Source organism: Vicugna pacos, chromosome 1 (assembly GCF_048564905.1).
Source record: "Vicugna pacos chromosome 1, VicPac4, whole genome shotgun sequence".
NCBI lineage: Eukaryota > Metazoa > Chordata > Mammalia > Artiodactyla > Camelidae > Vicugna > Vicugna pacos.
Genome location: NC_132987.1, coordinates 9,807,087 through 9,823,810, shown reverse-complemented (window position 1 = coordinate 9,823,810; position 16,724 = coordinate 9,807,087). Strand labels below are relative to the sequence as shown.

At 42.0% G+C, this 16,724-nt stretch overlaps 1 protein-coding gene and 1 long non-coding RNA gene across 2 annotated transcripts in view; one reads left to right on the top strand and one right to left on the bottom strand.

Annotated features, from left to right (window-relative positions):
- UBE2E2 (ubiquitin conjugating enzyme E2 E2) overlaps window positions 1–14,911 on the bottom strand; it is a 325,579-nt gene extending 310,668 nt beyond the window's left edge. Inside the window, exons 1-2 of the mRNA XM_072948958.1 lie at window positions 14,662–14,911; window positions 9,352–9,535 (exon numbers count right to left, since the gene is read on the bottom strand). Coding sequence (XP_072805059.1) covers window positions 9,352–9,527 — 176 coding nt within the window. The 5' untranslated portion in view covers window positions 9,528–9,535; window positions 14,662–14,911. The remainder of the gene's footprint in view (window positions 1–9,351; window positions 9,536–14,661) is intronic.
- A 288-nt stretch (window positions 14,912–15,199) lies between these two features.
- On the top strand, window positions 15,200–16,174 carry LOC140699282 (uncharacterized). The gene is made up of 2 exons (XR_012077390.1): window positions 15,200–15,522; window positions 15,735–16,174. It is a non-coding gene; the product is annotated as an uncharacterized lncRNA (long non-coding RNA).
- Window positions 16,175–16,724: the final 550 nt, after the last annotated feature.

The following is a 16,724-nucleotide window of genomic DNA, read 5'->3' as shown; positions in this document are numbered from 1 at the left end:
ATATGCCCAGGAGCAGGATTCCTGGGCCACACGGTAAGTCTATTCCTAGTCTTTTGAGGACTCTCCATACTGCTTTCCACAGTGGCTTTCCTTGCTTCCCTCTCCCACTCTTGATGATTTAGGTATCTTCTATTTACAATTTTGTGTTTATTCTTTTTGATATTCATGGCAGTTATCTCCTTTCCAGTTATGAGTTTCTCATTTCTGTAGCATCCTACTTCTTTTCTAGTTAAAGTAGACCTATCAATATTTCTTTCAGCATGGGTTTAGTGTGGCTAAATTCTTTTAGTTTTTGCTTGTCTGTGAAGTTCTTTATCTCTCCTTCTATTCTAAAGGATAGCCTTGCTGGATAGAGTATCCTAGGCTGCATCTTTTTTTCATTCAAGACTTTGAATATATCTTGCCACTCCCTTCTGGCCTGTAGTGTTTGTATAGAGACATCAGCTGAGAGCCTTATGGGAGTTCCCTTGTAACTCACTCTTTATTTTTCTCTTGCTGCCTTTAGGATCATTTCTTTATCCTTGACTCTGGCCATCTTGATTATGATATGTCTTGGTGTGGGTCTGTTTGGGTTCTTCCTGTTTGGGACCCTCTGAGCCTCCTGTACATGGATATCTGATTCCTTTAGGTTTGGGAAGTTTTCAGTCATGATTTCTTCAAATACCTTTTCAATCCCCTTTGTTCTTTCTTCCCCTTCTGGAGCCTCTATTATGTGCAGCTTGGTAGGCTTTATATTATTCCATAGGTCCCTTATATTGTTTTCATTGTTGTTTATTTGTTCTTCTCTCAGCCGTTCTGATTGGGTGCTTTCTGTTGTCCTGTCTTCTAGGTCACTTATTCGTTCCTCTGCATTATCTAGCCTGCTTTGTACAGCCTTTAGGTCAGCTCTCATCTCAGCAAGTGAGGTTACCAATTCTACTTGGTTCTTCTTTATAGCTTCTATTTCATTTTTGACATATTTTATATCTCTAAACACTATTTCTTTTAGTTCCTTCAGTACTTTGATCACTCCTTTTTTGGAATCCTAATCTAGCAGGCCATCAATGTCTATTTCCTTGATCGTGCTTTCAGGAAATTTCTCTTGATCTTTTAATTGGGAGTGGTTCCTCTGCTTCTTCATATTGCTCATATCTCTCTGGCACTGTGGCTTAAGGAGTATCAGTTATCTAGTTCTCCTGGAGGTGCTGTGCTCTTAATGATTTTATTGAGAGGTCTTTGTGTCTTCACCCTGTTTCGTGAACTCAGCTTGCTGTTTCCAGAGGCCCTCTGTTGGAGCCCTCTTCTGTGCTGCTCCCAATGGCTGTCGGCTACCAGATCACGCCCCCTCCCAACACTGGGTCAGGTGCTGAGCTCTTATCCGGTGCGCAGGCAAGTCACTCCCCCTCCCAATGCTGCAGTCAGATGCTGCACTTGGGGGAGGCAGGTGGGCGGATTGCGCCCCCTCCCAGCACCGTGGTCAGGTGCTGCATTCCTGCCAGGAAAGTGGGTTGCCGACCACCCTTCCCCGGCATCGGTCGCTCCACTGCTCTGTGCAACTGCCTGCTCTGCTTCGGGAAGGCATTCTGAAGGCAGGCTCGGGGAAGATCGCGGAACGGCCCCGCCTCTGCTCCGTGCCAAATCTCAGCTCGTTTGTCTTGGCGGCGCGAGTTCTCTTAGGTGCCAGGACAGAAAGATTCTATCTGTCTCCAGCTGTAAACAAGTCTGTGTCCTGCCTAGGAGGTTGTGAAGCCCCCAGGTGCAGATTCAGGTCTTGGACCCGCCCCGCCCAGGCGCTGCACACAGGAGAATATGGCGGCTGTGGCTGCGCCCCGCCTCTCTTCTCTTGAGATGTGCCAGTAATGGCGGTGCAGGTCTGAGGAGACAAAGGCTACGGCGCCCCTCCCCCCAGAGCACACCAGCCGTGTTGCTTTGCTTTTTTTCGCAATTTATGGGGGACCGGGGTTGTTCTGCTCCGTTTCCCCTCCCAGCCACGGCACGCAGCACCTTGCAGTCCCCCGGGGCTGCCTCAGTGCAGCTGCCCCCGTCCTCTGCCCAGCTCGGGCTGCCTGCCCCAGCCCCAGCTGCAGGCTCACATCTCGGACTGGGTGTTACGGGGACCCTTTGTGCCCATTTAACTCAGTTCTGTTGGTCAAGGGGTGCTCGGGGCAGATCTGAGCCTTGGAGGCTCCCCCTCCTCCCGCTGGCCTCTCCGTTGGAGAAGGGGGAACCCAGCGAAAGAGCGCCAGTCCTCCTTTGCTGCTCCCTCCCCGCGGGATCAGTCCTGCACTGTTTTGCTTTTTCTTCTTTCTTTTTTCCTACCAGATTTTTGGCGTCTTTGTCTTTCAGAGAGGGCGACGTTCTGTCGGAGTTCAGCAGGTGCTCTGGTTGGCTGAGTAGACCCATAGATGTGAGTTTTGGTGTATTTGTGGGAGAGGGTGAGCTACAAGCGTCCTTCTACTCTGCCATCTTGCTTCTCCCTTAACCGTAGGCTTTCTAAAACTAATTTTTTTTTTAATTCTCAAAGCCATTTCTTCTCCTTTGCCTTGGTTTTAAACTATGAGACTCACTGACAGCTGGCTGCCTGCTCTCTGGTAGTTATCGATATTATATGGATGACAGTTAAGTAAAGTACCATAAAAAACAAGACTCTGAACAAAAACAATTCTCAAACAACTTCATTCTATGTCTTTTTCAAGACAACAAACGGAACTGTCAGAATTGGTGTGACTCCTCCAGGACGACTGGCCCCAACTTCCCAAATGAGCTGCATGCTACAGATCTAATTTTCACCTCTCAACACGATGATTCAAGGCTGGGGAGACGTAACGAAGCAGAGCAAGACTAACAGATGTAAAGCCCCCCAAAAATCTTCATTTTAATTCTGCTAATTTAGAGTTCTTGGGGGAAAAAAAACTGCTCACACCTGTTTTCTCTCTAGGCCTGTTTTCTGCCCTATGAAATGAAGAGGCTAACTAGCATAAATTCCATGATCTCTTATCTTTAAAACATTAGCTTTCCTTCTAATACAGGTGATAAGGTGTGTTAATGTGCATATGAGGTACATATAGCCCACAATTAAATAAGGTGGGGCACAGGTTTTGCCACAGGTGGGACAAAAAGGAATAAATAGCAAAGAGAAGGGGGTGGTCACCAATGGATGAGAAATTTCAGTGTGCTTCTGGAAGACAAAGCAGGTGGGTGTAAATCAAGCAGGCTGAGATGGTCAAGAGGAGCTGCAGACATACACGGACATAAAGACACATCATTCAAGGGAAAAAAGACAGAAATCCCAAAAGAAAAACACCTGTATGAGAAAACTACAGATCAAATAAGAAAGAAACTAAAACCTGAAATAAGTTTAATAAAGTAACAGACATTAAGGGATTGAAAAAAGGGAGATTTGATCTATTTTGCCTAAATGCCAAGACTCATTGGGTGGCTGTGCAATCATGACATTGGACTTGCAGGAAATCCAATCCTAACACCCTGCTGGGTAAATCTACAGATAATTTATTGGTCTTCTACTTACAGATAAAGCACAAAAGACAGGTTGTAGTTGCAGTACACCATATATATGTTATTAACCTTGAAGATGCAAAGTTAAGTGTGGCTAACAGAAACCAACTAAAAATGGACAGCGGATGGGTGTGAGTAGATGGAAAGAACAAAGGTGTTAATATCCCCACTTTACAAAGTAGGGACCCAAGGAATACTGAAATTTGAAGGAATAATTAATAGTGGCTTACATATATAGACTAAATAGTTTAGAAACACAATCAGTACTCTTTTTTTTTTTTCTTTTTAAGAAATGTAATTATCCTTGACTGGGAAGAGGGAAAAAAAAGGAAGAGCAGGCAAATAAACTACATCCTCAAATTTCACAGCAAGGAGTCAAAGGATATAATTTAGGTTAACAATTCCACAAGCAGGTTTAAGTATATTATTTAGCCTTATGTAGAAAACCATTAGAAAGACAAACCAGAGATGGCCAAGAGGGAATGGACTTGGAATAGGGAGAGTGTTTCAACAGAAAACTGTTGCTTTCCATTAAAAAATGTTTCTGTGCTATTTAATTTGTTGCCATAAACATGAATAATTTTGATATACTGTTTTTAAACTAAGGGGACCAAAGGACAGGCATTCAAAAGAGATCGCTTAAACTGTCAAATAAAACTATTTTTAACATAAAAGAACTTCTTTGGGATTTTCAAATAACTCATCTTGCTTTCTGCTTATACTGTCCCTTCTGGTTTAAAAAACTGATGTCATAATTTTGTCACAGAATTCTATAATGGAACTTGAAACCCCTCCAGATGTCTATAATTCTAAATCTAATTATTCAATACAAAAAGCAATTTACTGATAAACTTGACAATTCTGAGCAGCAAGTCAATATATTACAATATATTTTGAGTCACTGCTACCAAAGAACAGCTGTATTTCTCCTGAAAGAAAAGATTATACTAAGAATTGCTATTTAAACGGTTGCAAGATGTCCTGCTGTTTTCAATGACAGCAATTCAATTCTATCTCAAAAGTTGTGATCATGTTATGTATTAAGTTTCTCAGTCTTGACACGTGGAGTAAGGAAGATAGCTATTTCAGGCAATGTCCCTTAGGGCGAGGAAAAATGAAAAAGCATCAATAATTCACACTTACAGTGTACCTTTTACATGATCTAAGGCTATCAGAAATGAATTAAATAAATCTCTCAGAATTCTCTAAGTATTACTGTTTTATCAGTCCCCACTTAAAAGATAAGGAAACCAAGGCTAGTTACTATACACAGGTAAGGTGAAAAGACAAGCAATTATCTTGCTAAGTCAAACAGACAGACCTCTCTCTTTTCAGATCTTTTAAGACAAAATTATTTCTTTACACATAAATCAACTAGACAATTGCCTAAATTTCCAATTTCTGTCCCGCAGTGCCACTTCTTTAGTTATTCTGACACAGAAGTCAGCAACAACACAAAGTTCCCGAGACAACAAGTCAGAAGCAAAACACAGACTAAATCTCAGTTTGGAAGACTTCACCTAATACCTTAAATGTTCCAGGAATGGTTAAGTACTGCATGTGACTGTCACCTGCTCAAAAGAAAGAGGAGTTGGGGACAGGGGGCAATCATCACTCATTCAGACTTCACTGAAGAGTATGGTACCAAAATTAGACACAAATGGAGAAGATATGAAGCACTCATTTTAACATCAACATACTGGATTAATGGTTCAGAAAAATGAAGCAGTGTAGAGGTACTGACATGTTTAGAACACAAACACTTATTAGGTTAAATAAATTCAGTAAGTCACTCAGGACCAAGCAGAACATGAATAGACAGACATAGGGATTCACAAAGCTGTTTTCTCAACAGTTATTTTTTAAAAAACGCTGCATCCACTTAGATGACTTCCTGTATTCCTCTACGGTCCTCATTCCTCAGTTACCAAGGACTTCTATTCTAACCGATTCAATCAACTGGCCAACACCCTCCAAAATGAACTCATTCTCAAGAAGAAAACATCATGTAACTAATTACCAAAACTTTTTAAAGCTCAAAGTAGTCTCTGAACTAATCTAGAAAACACATAGCCACCACAAATAATAAACATAGAGTTTAATTCTGAATGGTGATATATACCATGTAGCTGTGATTCTAAAAAAACACTGATTTTTAAGACACCCTCAATTAATGATTGTGCATATCAACTGTAAGATGCATCTTGATTTCAAGAACAGTAAAAAGTTTCTAAATGCACATTCAGAATCAAGAAAAAACAGTAATTACGAAAGATCTATAAAGAATACTACTTCATTCTCATGTGGAAAACAGTTAGATGTGGCCATATAATAAAATGTTCACGCTGGAATACACTGAGATCAACCTTTTGACCCAACAAAAATTTAGTCTAAAAATCAAGTGTCATTCCCACAACAGTATTAGATTACATTGTGTCCAAAAAATCACAATGTCTACTCTGAATGAAGGTAATATGGAACAAATATGATTTAAAATTCACGTTCACAGGTGTGTCAACCTGTGGAAAAAGTAGCAGAGTCAATTCAATGAAGAGCTCAAAATAAATGTTTTACTGAATTGACTAGTCCATTTAATAGAATCATTGGAATTTGCCACTGCAGACATAATTCAACTACAAATATAACAAAAAGAAATATATATAACAAATATAATCAGATATACAGCAAACATAACAAAAATGATACATTTTCAGGAGAACATATCATGATAAGAGCATGCCAATTTTTAAAGAAACAAATTCATGCCAAAGAAGAGCAAAAATGCATCAAAGAAGTAACTATAATCTCCCTCTTAACTCCAAGAGACAGAAATTAATTCATACCATTGTTTAAATAAAATAACCACTTAGTATTTTCTGTATCCAACATTACTTTTCTGTAACATCTTAAAAGTCAGATTTTTTTTAAGAAAACATGTTTCTACATCTAATTATTAAGTCTACAATTACAGCACATTTCATGCAGTTGAACATTTATGTGCAAAGTACTTTTCTTTAGTTACTACAAAATGTATATAATTACAGCATTTGAGTTTTTCTAGTTTAACAAATAGCATTAAGTCCCCAAAGGTTAACATATACCTCATTTCCCTAAAGTTTATCAAATGGACTTGAAAAATATTGTAGACTTATAGCATCTGTGTATGAAACCTTACTATGTGCCAAATAATGCTTTAGCACATTCAGTCCTCACAACAGCCCTGTGAATATGGGACTATTATGTCTCCATTTTACAGAAGAGAAAACTGAGGCTTAGAAACGTTAAAGCATGTATCTAAGATCACAGAGTGACTAAATGCCAGACCCTAGAATCCAACCTGGATCCTGTCTCTAGAGTCCAAGCTCTGCATTGCTACTGATTAACTTTCTCCTACAAAATGACACTATCTGGAAAAGACATCTCATCTGCTTAAAAATCAATTTTCCATAAAAGTAAGTGAGAATTTTATTTTGAAACTACTTCTAACTTTGAATCTTGGGAACAGGTCAGTAGTGGGATTCTAATATCCATGGAAGATTCAACCCCTCCAATACACTCAAGGCTCTATGACAACTAGTCAATAAACACGGTGACCCTACTCTTGTAGGCACTGCAGATATAGTGGTGAATTGAAAAGATGTAAGCCGAAGCCCTCATGATTCCCATTTTTTCCCTCAGTTGTTAGAACTTAAGCAGAGATGAGGGGAAAAAACCAACTTCACTGTCAACTAAATTGGGGGAAGGGAATTTTGTCACTTAGAAAATTAGCAGTGAAGCAGCATTTTTATATTTAAAACAAATAGTAAATGACTAAGTCACTTCAGACACTCACCCATAAACCACCCAGAGACCTTCCAGAGGAAGGTCATCCATCACAGTTTGAAAGTCCGAGATGCAGAAGAATAAATCTGCGCGTGGAGGAATTTTTTTCCAGCTAGGAAGCAATCCAAAAGGTACTTCTCACTTTCACCAATGCAGTGATACCAACTTCTACTACATGCCAACCGGGCACTGTCCTGGATTGTTCACAACCCATCTCAAAACTAAGCTTTACCCCTATTTAAAGAGGGAGGGGGGAGGAAAACTAGGTTTGAACATATAAACTATACTTTGTCACACTGTAGGAAAATGAAAATGAAGTAAAAAATGACACAGGTACTTGAAAAAATTCATGCAATTCTCACTTTTACACACTATTCAGTTCATTCTCTTTCATAAGCAGAATTTGGTCTTTGCCACATTACCCAACAAATATGATTTTAAGGTATTTATGGTGGTGCTCCCAGCCAGGGGAAAAAGCAGGACCTCACAAAGGCAGACAGGAGTCTGTTAACTAACAGTCACAGGAGAGCGGAGCACAGCCCCAGCAGAAGCACTTTCCAAACCCTACTCCCCACAGACCTGGCCAGCCACCCTCTCCCTTTCCTGACAACTGAAGAGGCCCATAGAAAACCCTCACTGTCAGAAGCTGAAGACTGAATTAGACTCTCATTTACATGGGCCACAACCTGTACTTGAATGTCTCTTACCCTCCCACACTCAGCCTCCTTTCTTTCATCTAAATGTCATATTTTCTCCATCCCCACCTTCCTTATCCGCTCTAACCCCACCCCCATGTCCCAGCAGCACGTCACTTTGTGTTGTGGCCAGGCAGCAGAGAGATTGGTCCACCAACTGAGGCCTTTTGGACTTGTGGTGTGACAGCAGAAACAAACTGAACCCTCTCTCCCATGCTAGCAGGTTCACGTACAGAGGTTCACAGGTTTAAAGTTCAAGGCTATCTGACTTTCACACAACTCCTTCCACAGAGGTCAGGGATCAGCAATACACTTCCAAGAAAGGGAAACTGACTATCCCAGCCCCTTGGGATGGGTTGCCGACCACTCACCATCACTCCAACATTTCCGCCTAGAAAGTCATGTCCCCAGGAGGCCTCAGAAGGTTCTTCCCAGTGCTGTGGACTAACTAGGCCAGAGAGAAACAAGGTGTACTAGGCCATATAGTTTATGATCTTTAGGACAGGTTCCCCTAATCCACACTATCCAGTGAAGTATAAAGCTATCATTCAATATTCAGACATTCCACTATGCCTAAAATTTATAGGCTGCTTTTATTTACACTTCCTATTTCATATAAAAAAAGGTATTAAAACAAAACAAGAACAGTACATCACTGGAGCAGGAAAGACTCTACTAAATTCAGTTCACCTTTAAATTATTTACCAAGAGATACTCTCTACTGTAACAATATGAAAGCAGATTCCCTCTGCTGAGTCCAATGGCATGCCAATCACCAGAAGCAACTGATGTGGTAATAGAGAATCATTCAAATATCTTCCTTCCAGATCTGCCTATTCTCTGGAGAAAAAGAAAACCTGTATCAAGAACGAATCACTGCCTAATATAATGAAATCAAGATGCATTTGTTGCTAACTCCAGCATTTCTCACTTTACTAACGGCAAATAGTAGAAAATACACTATCGCTCAGTAACTATTTCAACAGATTCCCACTCTCTATTCTATGCTACTGAACAGAATAAAATACTAACGGTCAAGGAACTATAAATCGAATCATCACACTTTCATATGCATTTTTCTGCACGTGCTCACCTAACAATAATACATTAACATGCACACAATGGATACGTGCTTTATAAATCTGCCACGCTGTTTAACTGACAAGATCATATTGTGTGCAATTAAAACCATGAAAAAGAAATAATCCTGAAGAAGAAAGAAAAGTCCATGAACTTCATGGTCCACATCCCAGAAAAATGATCAAATGCAAGAGAAACACAGAACTCAAAAGATGACAAATTGATACTAAAAACAGAAAGGTTACAATAACTGCGGTACCTTTTAGCACTAGTTGACAATTTAGCAGCTGTTTTGCTGGATATTTTCCCCTCCTTTTTCTTGGGCTGAACTTGTTCTCTTTCTGGTTCTTGCTGGACACTTTCACGCTGGTCTCCATCAGAACTTCCTCCACTAGTACTCGGACTGTCATCAACTCTTGGTGCCTCAGTGGACATTTTAGATCCTGGATTAAAGAGTCAAAAATCACATATTCAGTTGTGGGAGGACTACAGTAAGGTACCTTGAGAACAGAGAGAAAGTGAATCTTAGAGTGGAACAAATAAAGTTACTATAAAATGAATGGTTGGTTATTTACAAAACAGCTTTGGGAGTTGCCAAAACTTTTCCTTCATCCATTCAAAATGTACTGAGAAGAGAAATGGAAACATATACAATTATACTTAAAATGTTCATAGCAACATTCTTCATAGAGCCAAAAAGAGGGGACAACTCAACTATTCACTAACTGATGAACAGAGGAACCAAACGTGTTACGTCCAAACAATGGAATATTACTCAGCCATATAAAGGAATGATGTACAGTATCTACATGGTGCAAAATCGATGGACTTTGAAAACATTATATGTGAAAGAAGCCTGTCACAAAGGACCACAAACTGCCTGATTCCTATTTATACAAAATGATCAGAATAGGAAAATCCACAGAGACAGAAAAGTCAATAAGTGATTGGGAGGGGCTAGAAGTGAAGGAAAAATGGGGAAGGACTGCAAATAAGTAAGTACAAAGTTTCCTTCTGGGGTGATGAAAATGTTCTTAAATTAGACATCGGTGATGTTGCACAACTCTAAATAGTCTAAAAACCACTGCATTTTAAAAGAGTGGATTTTCATAGTTTATGAATTACATGTCAATAAAGCTATTACCAAAAAAAAAAAATCTAGGGCCTCCTCTCCACCAGGCACTGTTCTAGGCTCTCTGGTCTCACAAGCATGAGAAAGTTGGTCTAGTGGGTAAGCCAACTTGCTAAGTGCTGTGACAGAGGTTAGGAAAAACAGCCACAGGAACAGGGAAATGGGGGACACTTCTGCATCAATATTAAATGAATATATCCTCGGACTAGGCTAAGGTTAAAATTCTCTAAACTAGTCAATTGTTTTAAGCAACCTTCGTGATAACAGAAGAACACAGAGTCCTCCACGATTCTAAATAAAAACTGAATTGTATGATGGTGTCAGCACTGATCCAGCAATATGCTAAGCAACCACGTTTCACAAGAGATGAAGACTGTGTGCAGACACTGGAGGATTCCTTGTTTTTTCCCCACAGAAAATATCCCTCAAGGCTTTCAAATCCCTTTTGCTCTGAGTTCATGCTCCGCAAGCAACTCTAATGACCAACTCAATTTCCTCACTACCTTGATATGTAGGTAGCTGTTATGACCTAGATAACACCCAAACGAATTGCAGTCTTGTCTTCTTGACTGTCATTGTATCATAATCAATTTCTGAGTTTGACTACACTGAACACATCCCTTGTGACCCAGCTAGCATGGAGTGTACTGACAAATCCAAAAACAAACGGACAAACCGATGCCCAGACTCTCACCACGTTTCTGTCACCTCATAACCACTTGAGCACAGTGTGGCCACCTCCTGAGGCACCTCTTCTTTAAAAGATAAAACCACCTTCAAGGTGTGACCTTTAAAAATCATAGATAAATGGAACAAATTCCTTTAGAAAAAGATACCATATTACTCTTAATCAAATTAGGACTTGAAATATCAAGAATAAGAACATGTAAAAGATACCTCAAATAAAGCACTGTTTTTACTACTACGATCAGTCCAAATGTATAGCTAGTTGACAATGATTATTAAAATTCATCATCACCAAAGATTTAACTTGCAGCTTGCTCTAAATCAAAGTGACTTCATAACACAGACCTCTAAGTGACTGAAATTTTTTATGGTAAGACAAACCAAAACGCACTGCAAGAGAACGGAAGAACCCAGGAGCACAGAGGGGTGAACAGTCAATAGAAAATACTGAATGCCTTCAATGAGACATCACACAAAACACACTATCACCGCCCCTCACACCTTCAACAGCTCCCTTCTCCCATGCCAAATAAAAATAGGTCTGTCCAGGCAGCTCCGAAACACACAGGGAAATGTGACTGCTCTTCTACCTATCCTGTAAATGGAGAGCATCAGTCTCCACAGCTGTGACATCTTTTACGAGCACTAAAGTCACTTAATAGAATACTGAAATTTTACATCAGTATGTTTCACATCTAGCTCTAACAGTCCTAACATATATCTTGCTTTTTTTTTTTCATTTTTATTCCACTTAAATTTTTATCCTTGGATTTAACACTGATTTTTTTTCAGATTACTTCTTTCAGTTAAAATATATCAGAAGTTTCAAACCTTATTAAGTATGTACATAAGAGCATGTCGGAGCAGATGTGCACTGGAGTAAGAAAGAGAACAGTACTCAGGTAAAGGCACTCAGATACAGCAAATGCTGCTGGCAATATTTTGAGAAATGTGAAATGATTGAGAAATCATTTTATACATCTTAAACCTGAAGTAATCCATTATATAAAAAACAGTTGGAAACCTAAATCAAAAATCTTTTTTACTGAAGCTCCAGCTTCAGTTTTAATAAACTATGCCTCTAGAATTTCAGTGAATATTACGTTATAGAGCTACACATTCTTCTTAATATTCTTATGTGTGTTTACATAATCTCCAATAACACTATGAATATATATAATTACTTGAAAGACTACTCAATATAATCTGAACCATAATCTAAAGCACAAATTTCATGAATCCCTCCAGATTATCAGACTAAAATTAGTCTCACTAGAGAATTGTTGAAAATACCCAAATAGATGTATAATCTTTACAGCTTCACAATAAAGAAAAAAAGTCTATTTCCACTTTTGACCTAAGATACTTTATTTCATCCAAATTCTAACCTACAAGTGATAAATTTCCCTGAGGCCACTAATAACCACCATATAGAAACTTTTAGAAACAAAGTTTTCATATCTTTTTCAAATATCAAGAGTAAGTGAAATTTCTGTTGGTTTTGTTTTTTGAATGCCTGGTTACAGAAAAACTTATTTCACTACAAAAGTGGCAACTAATTTTTATGAAGAAAAAGTCTATAAGCATTTTAATTAGTTATAAGATTAGTGTTTTGTCTCTCTGAAGTACAAATGAATAAAAATTCCTGAATTAAAACTCTCTAAATGTTATCTTTTAAATCAGCATTTTTAAATTATCTTCTAAGATTAATTCTTAAATAGCTAATTTGATCCAATTATTTAATCTAAAGATGACCTTGAATCACACATTTATAAGCACAGAGCTACTCTTCCATAGTTCCAAAGATACTGACACTTAAACTTATATTTTTACTTTGTACTCAAAGTAAAACTTGGTTTCTAAACATTAAATACTGAAATAAACTTTCCTCAAATACATGTTTTATTAAGAGTTTAGACATTGTTCCCTTTTCAACACACAAATTACCTAACCCTGTATTAGCTTTGTACAATTACGTTGTAATTACAGTCCTGGAAATTACCAACATGCGAAATGAAACTCACAAGTTCCATAAAAATGAAACGATTTGGTTATAAATATTACTGATACCATAAAAGCAACCATAGTCACTCCATAAATCCGGATTACTGTCTAGATAAGCCTTATAACTGTGTCGTATGGTATAAAACTGCAAAGGCAAGTGTTCGTTTGAGCTTTGACAACAGGAAAACACTTAATTCTCTCATCTGATTTTTTGTCATTTGTCTTCCCACTCATGTTTCTAAACTTTTCTAAAACGTAAAACAAAATAATTTATATTATATTCAGAATACCTAGCAATAAGCAGCTTTTAACTTACCTGCAAAGATATTTATGCAGGAAATAATAGTGGAACACCTAAGTTTCGAGGAAAAGGTTCTCTGTCCTGGGGGGGGGGGGAGCACCTTTCTGTAATGGGATATGACAATATGGGAAAACCCTCCATCATCAGCACCAATCCACATACAAAACTCTGAAGAGCCAAAGAGAATCCAAACTGCGTAAACACAAATATTTAGGTTCCCGAGGTCCAGAGTGAATTATCACATATTCAGAAACATACTTTTTTAAGAATCAGGGATAAAAAACTAAGAACTTTAAATCCTTCTGAAGAGAGAGATACTCTGAAGGTAAACCCTAGCATTTCCTTTTGTACTTTAAAATAAAAATATTTGAGGGGACTCTCAAGAATACACAATGCAAAACGATGAATCTCGAAAACATGCAAATAGGTCTAACAGCCACCGAGCACAGGATGATGTCTTTCTAAAGCGGCCTTAATTTCCTTAAGGGAAGATGGATTGGACATTTCTGGTTGGTCGTGGGAAAAAAAAAAAAAACCACAAGAAGCTACGCTTTATCTTCATTAGAAATGGTAAAGGGCAAAAGGATCAAAACATTAAGAGAGGAGAGAGGGGGAGAGGGAGGGGGAGTGGGGGGAGGAATCCAGTTTCAAACCAGGCCAGTGGGGGCTGCAGAGAAGAGACCAGAGAAAAATGGGCTTCGGCTCCAAACTGTGACAAGCGCTGGGCTTCACAAAAGACCAAGACAACACACACTCCATACCGGGGGACACACCAACACACCCCACAAGGTCTCTTGGGCGGGCCACGGGGGTGCGGCGGCGCGGGGGAGCCAGACCCGGCACTCGCCCGGAGAGACACCATGTGCAGCAATTATGCAATTAGGGAAAATAGCAAAAGATCAAGCCGGGCACTTTCCACCGTGACATTTATCCTGTACTTTTGCGAAGACTTAGTTCCAGGATGCGGCTGGGAGAGGCAAGGGGCTTGGGAGGGTGGCGAAGGATGGGGAACCGAGAACGGAAGGGGGTTGAAGATGGGCTGGGAGGGGAGAGGCAGAAGAGGGGTGGATGGGGAGGAGGGGGAGGGGTGGAAAGGGCGAGAAACCGGGGCAGGAGGCTCGCGGGAGGGGGCGCGGGGAGAGGGGCACGCGGGGAGCGGGGAGGGACCCGGGGCGCCAGCGGCGTAAGCGGAGACCTGCGGCGCTGAGGGGAGCGGGCCGAGGCGGGGGCACCGGCGCGGCCCGGCGAGTACCTGAGGGAGGGGCGTCCGCGCAGGTCGCGGGCTCGAGCCCAAGCCCGAGGAGAGAGGGCTGCGGAGGCGCGGGGGGAAGGGGCGCCGAGGAGGCCCCGGGGACGAGCTGTCCTCGCGGACCGTCTAGTCACCGAAACCGGACCCGCGCAGCGGACCGCCCGGCCACGCCTGTCCCCGCCGCGCGCGGACTCACCCCCGGCGCCGCCGCCGCCGCCCCCGGCCGTTCCAGCTCCGGCTCCCGAGGCTGCTGCCCGCGGCTGCTGCGGTGGCCGCCCCTGAGTCCTGGAAAGTGAAGCCACCGCCTCCGAGAGCCACCGCTGCCGCCGCCGCCCGGCCGTCCGCGCGCGCGCCCGCGACTGCGCGTGGCCGCGCGCCCGCCCGGGAGAGACCGCGAGAGCGCGAGCCCCACGTCGGCCCGCCGCGCCGCGCCGCGCGCCTCCCCGCTCCGCCCCGCCTCCTCGGGCGCGCGGCCGCGAGGGGGCGGGGGCGGGCGCGCGCACGGCGGGTGCCCCGCGGCTGGGCGAGGGGGCGGGGAGGCGGCGCGGAAAAGTAAAGTGACAACCGAGTCCCGCGAGTGGGCAGGGGTGGGGGTGGGCGAGGGGCGTCCCACGGAGAAGGAGCGGTCGGGACCGGGAGAGGGGAGGGAAACGGAGGCTGCCGGGCCGGCTGGAGGGAGGGGACGCGGGGACCTTGACGGGCACGCGCGTTAAAGGGAAACGCTGGCTGGGGGTGGGAGTTGCCCGAAGACTGAGCGGGGGCGGCGTTTCACCCCCGGCCGCTGCAGCCGGGCTCCGTACTGGCCTTGAAGCTTTCTCCAAATGGCTACAGGACTGACCCTGTTGACTCACGAAGCAAAACTCGGACGCGTGGTGTCCACATGCACCCAGGATGGGAAAACTTCGCGGTGGCCTGGAAAGTTCGCCCAGGCTACACTCCTCATCCGACATTGCAGCACGAAGGTCCTTCTGCCTTCGGGCGCGCCCAGGCCCAGAATGTACCCCTCGAGCCAAGACTTAAGGTCATTCAGCCCTGGGATACTGAGGAGAGAGTGGAGGTAGGGGCAGCGGCTGTCTAGGAGAGAGTGGGAAGCTGCAGTGATGTCCAGCTAAAGGGGTGAGGACAACAGTGCTCCGGGTGACCCGAGGGAACATTAGGCTCCCCTATAATCTTCACCCCAAATAACCATGCCTGCTATGCAAACTCTGCCTCCAAAAAATTTTCCCCATCTCCACCCCAGCCCCTCTGATCAACTGATTGCTGTTGCAGCTCCTAAACGTGACCCAGCAGGGGCGAACACAGCCCCACAGGATCCACATCAGCTCAAGCTGCCTCAAGACCCCAGGGGACAGGAGCAAGTAGGTATGTCTAGACCTGAACATCCTTTTATCAAATGCCTTCTTCAAGCTTTGACTATTACTTTATAACATCCCTGAAAATTGCTTGAAGCCTTGGTGAATCACCATGGAGCAAAACGTGGGTGTGTTCTTATTATCAACTCAAGGACATTAACAGGCCCTGTTACCCTTAAACTCTAAAATGTGTATTGGAGGATTAGAAATGACCGTATCCTGAAATCACATCTATTATAAAGCCACCTATCTCTCTCACATGGTGCAATATAATATTAAGAAAAGATGACATAAAATGCATAATTTTTTATTGTTTAGAATATGACCAAAATAAAGCATTTCATAGACTGCCTTAAATATGTACGTAATTTATCTCACCTCATGAGATACTTGTACATTACTATTCTCACTTTATTGATTGTCAATATGTTTTGCAACTGTTTGGTGAGGATAAATGACAGAATCTCCATTTCCTAGGTCTCCATGCTCTTCTCCAAATAAACTACTCTTTTATATACTCTTAGGTGTACATCCTGTCGATTTCTGTTTGTTTACAATGAATAGTTTATTATAAAGTACTTTGCTATTACAGAAAGTATCCAAGTTGCCTTTTTCAGTCCTGGTCATGGGCAACTGGGGGAGCAGAAATGCAGCAATGGCAACTTCCAACTTTATGAAAGGGTCAGAAGAGGTTTCACTGCTTAAATGTTGAAACTGTCCTTGCTATACAGGACTTCACTTACCTGTAGCTGTTTAAATTACATACTACTATATACTGCTTACTGAATTTAAGAAGGGCATCATAATACAAATCAAAGCTACCCTTTTCATTGATGCAAGGAATGTTTATTGACTACAAGGCACTGTCAAGGTGGCTGGGATATGACATTGGATAAAAGAGAAAAAC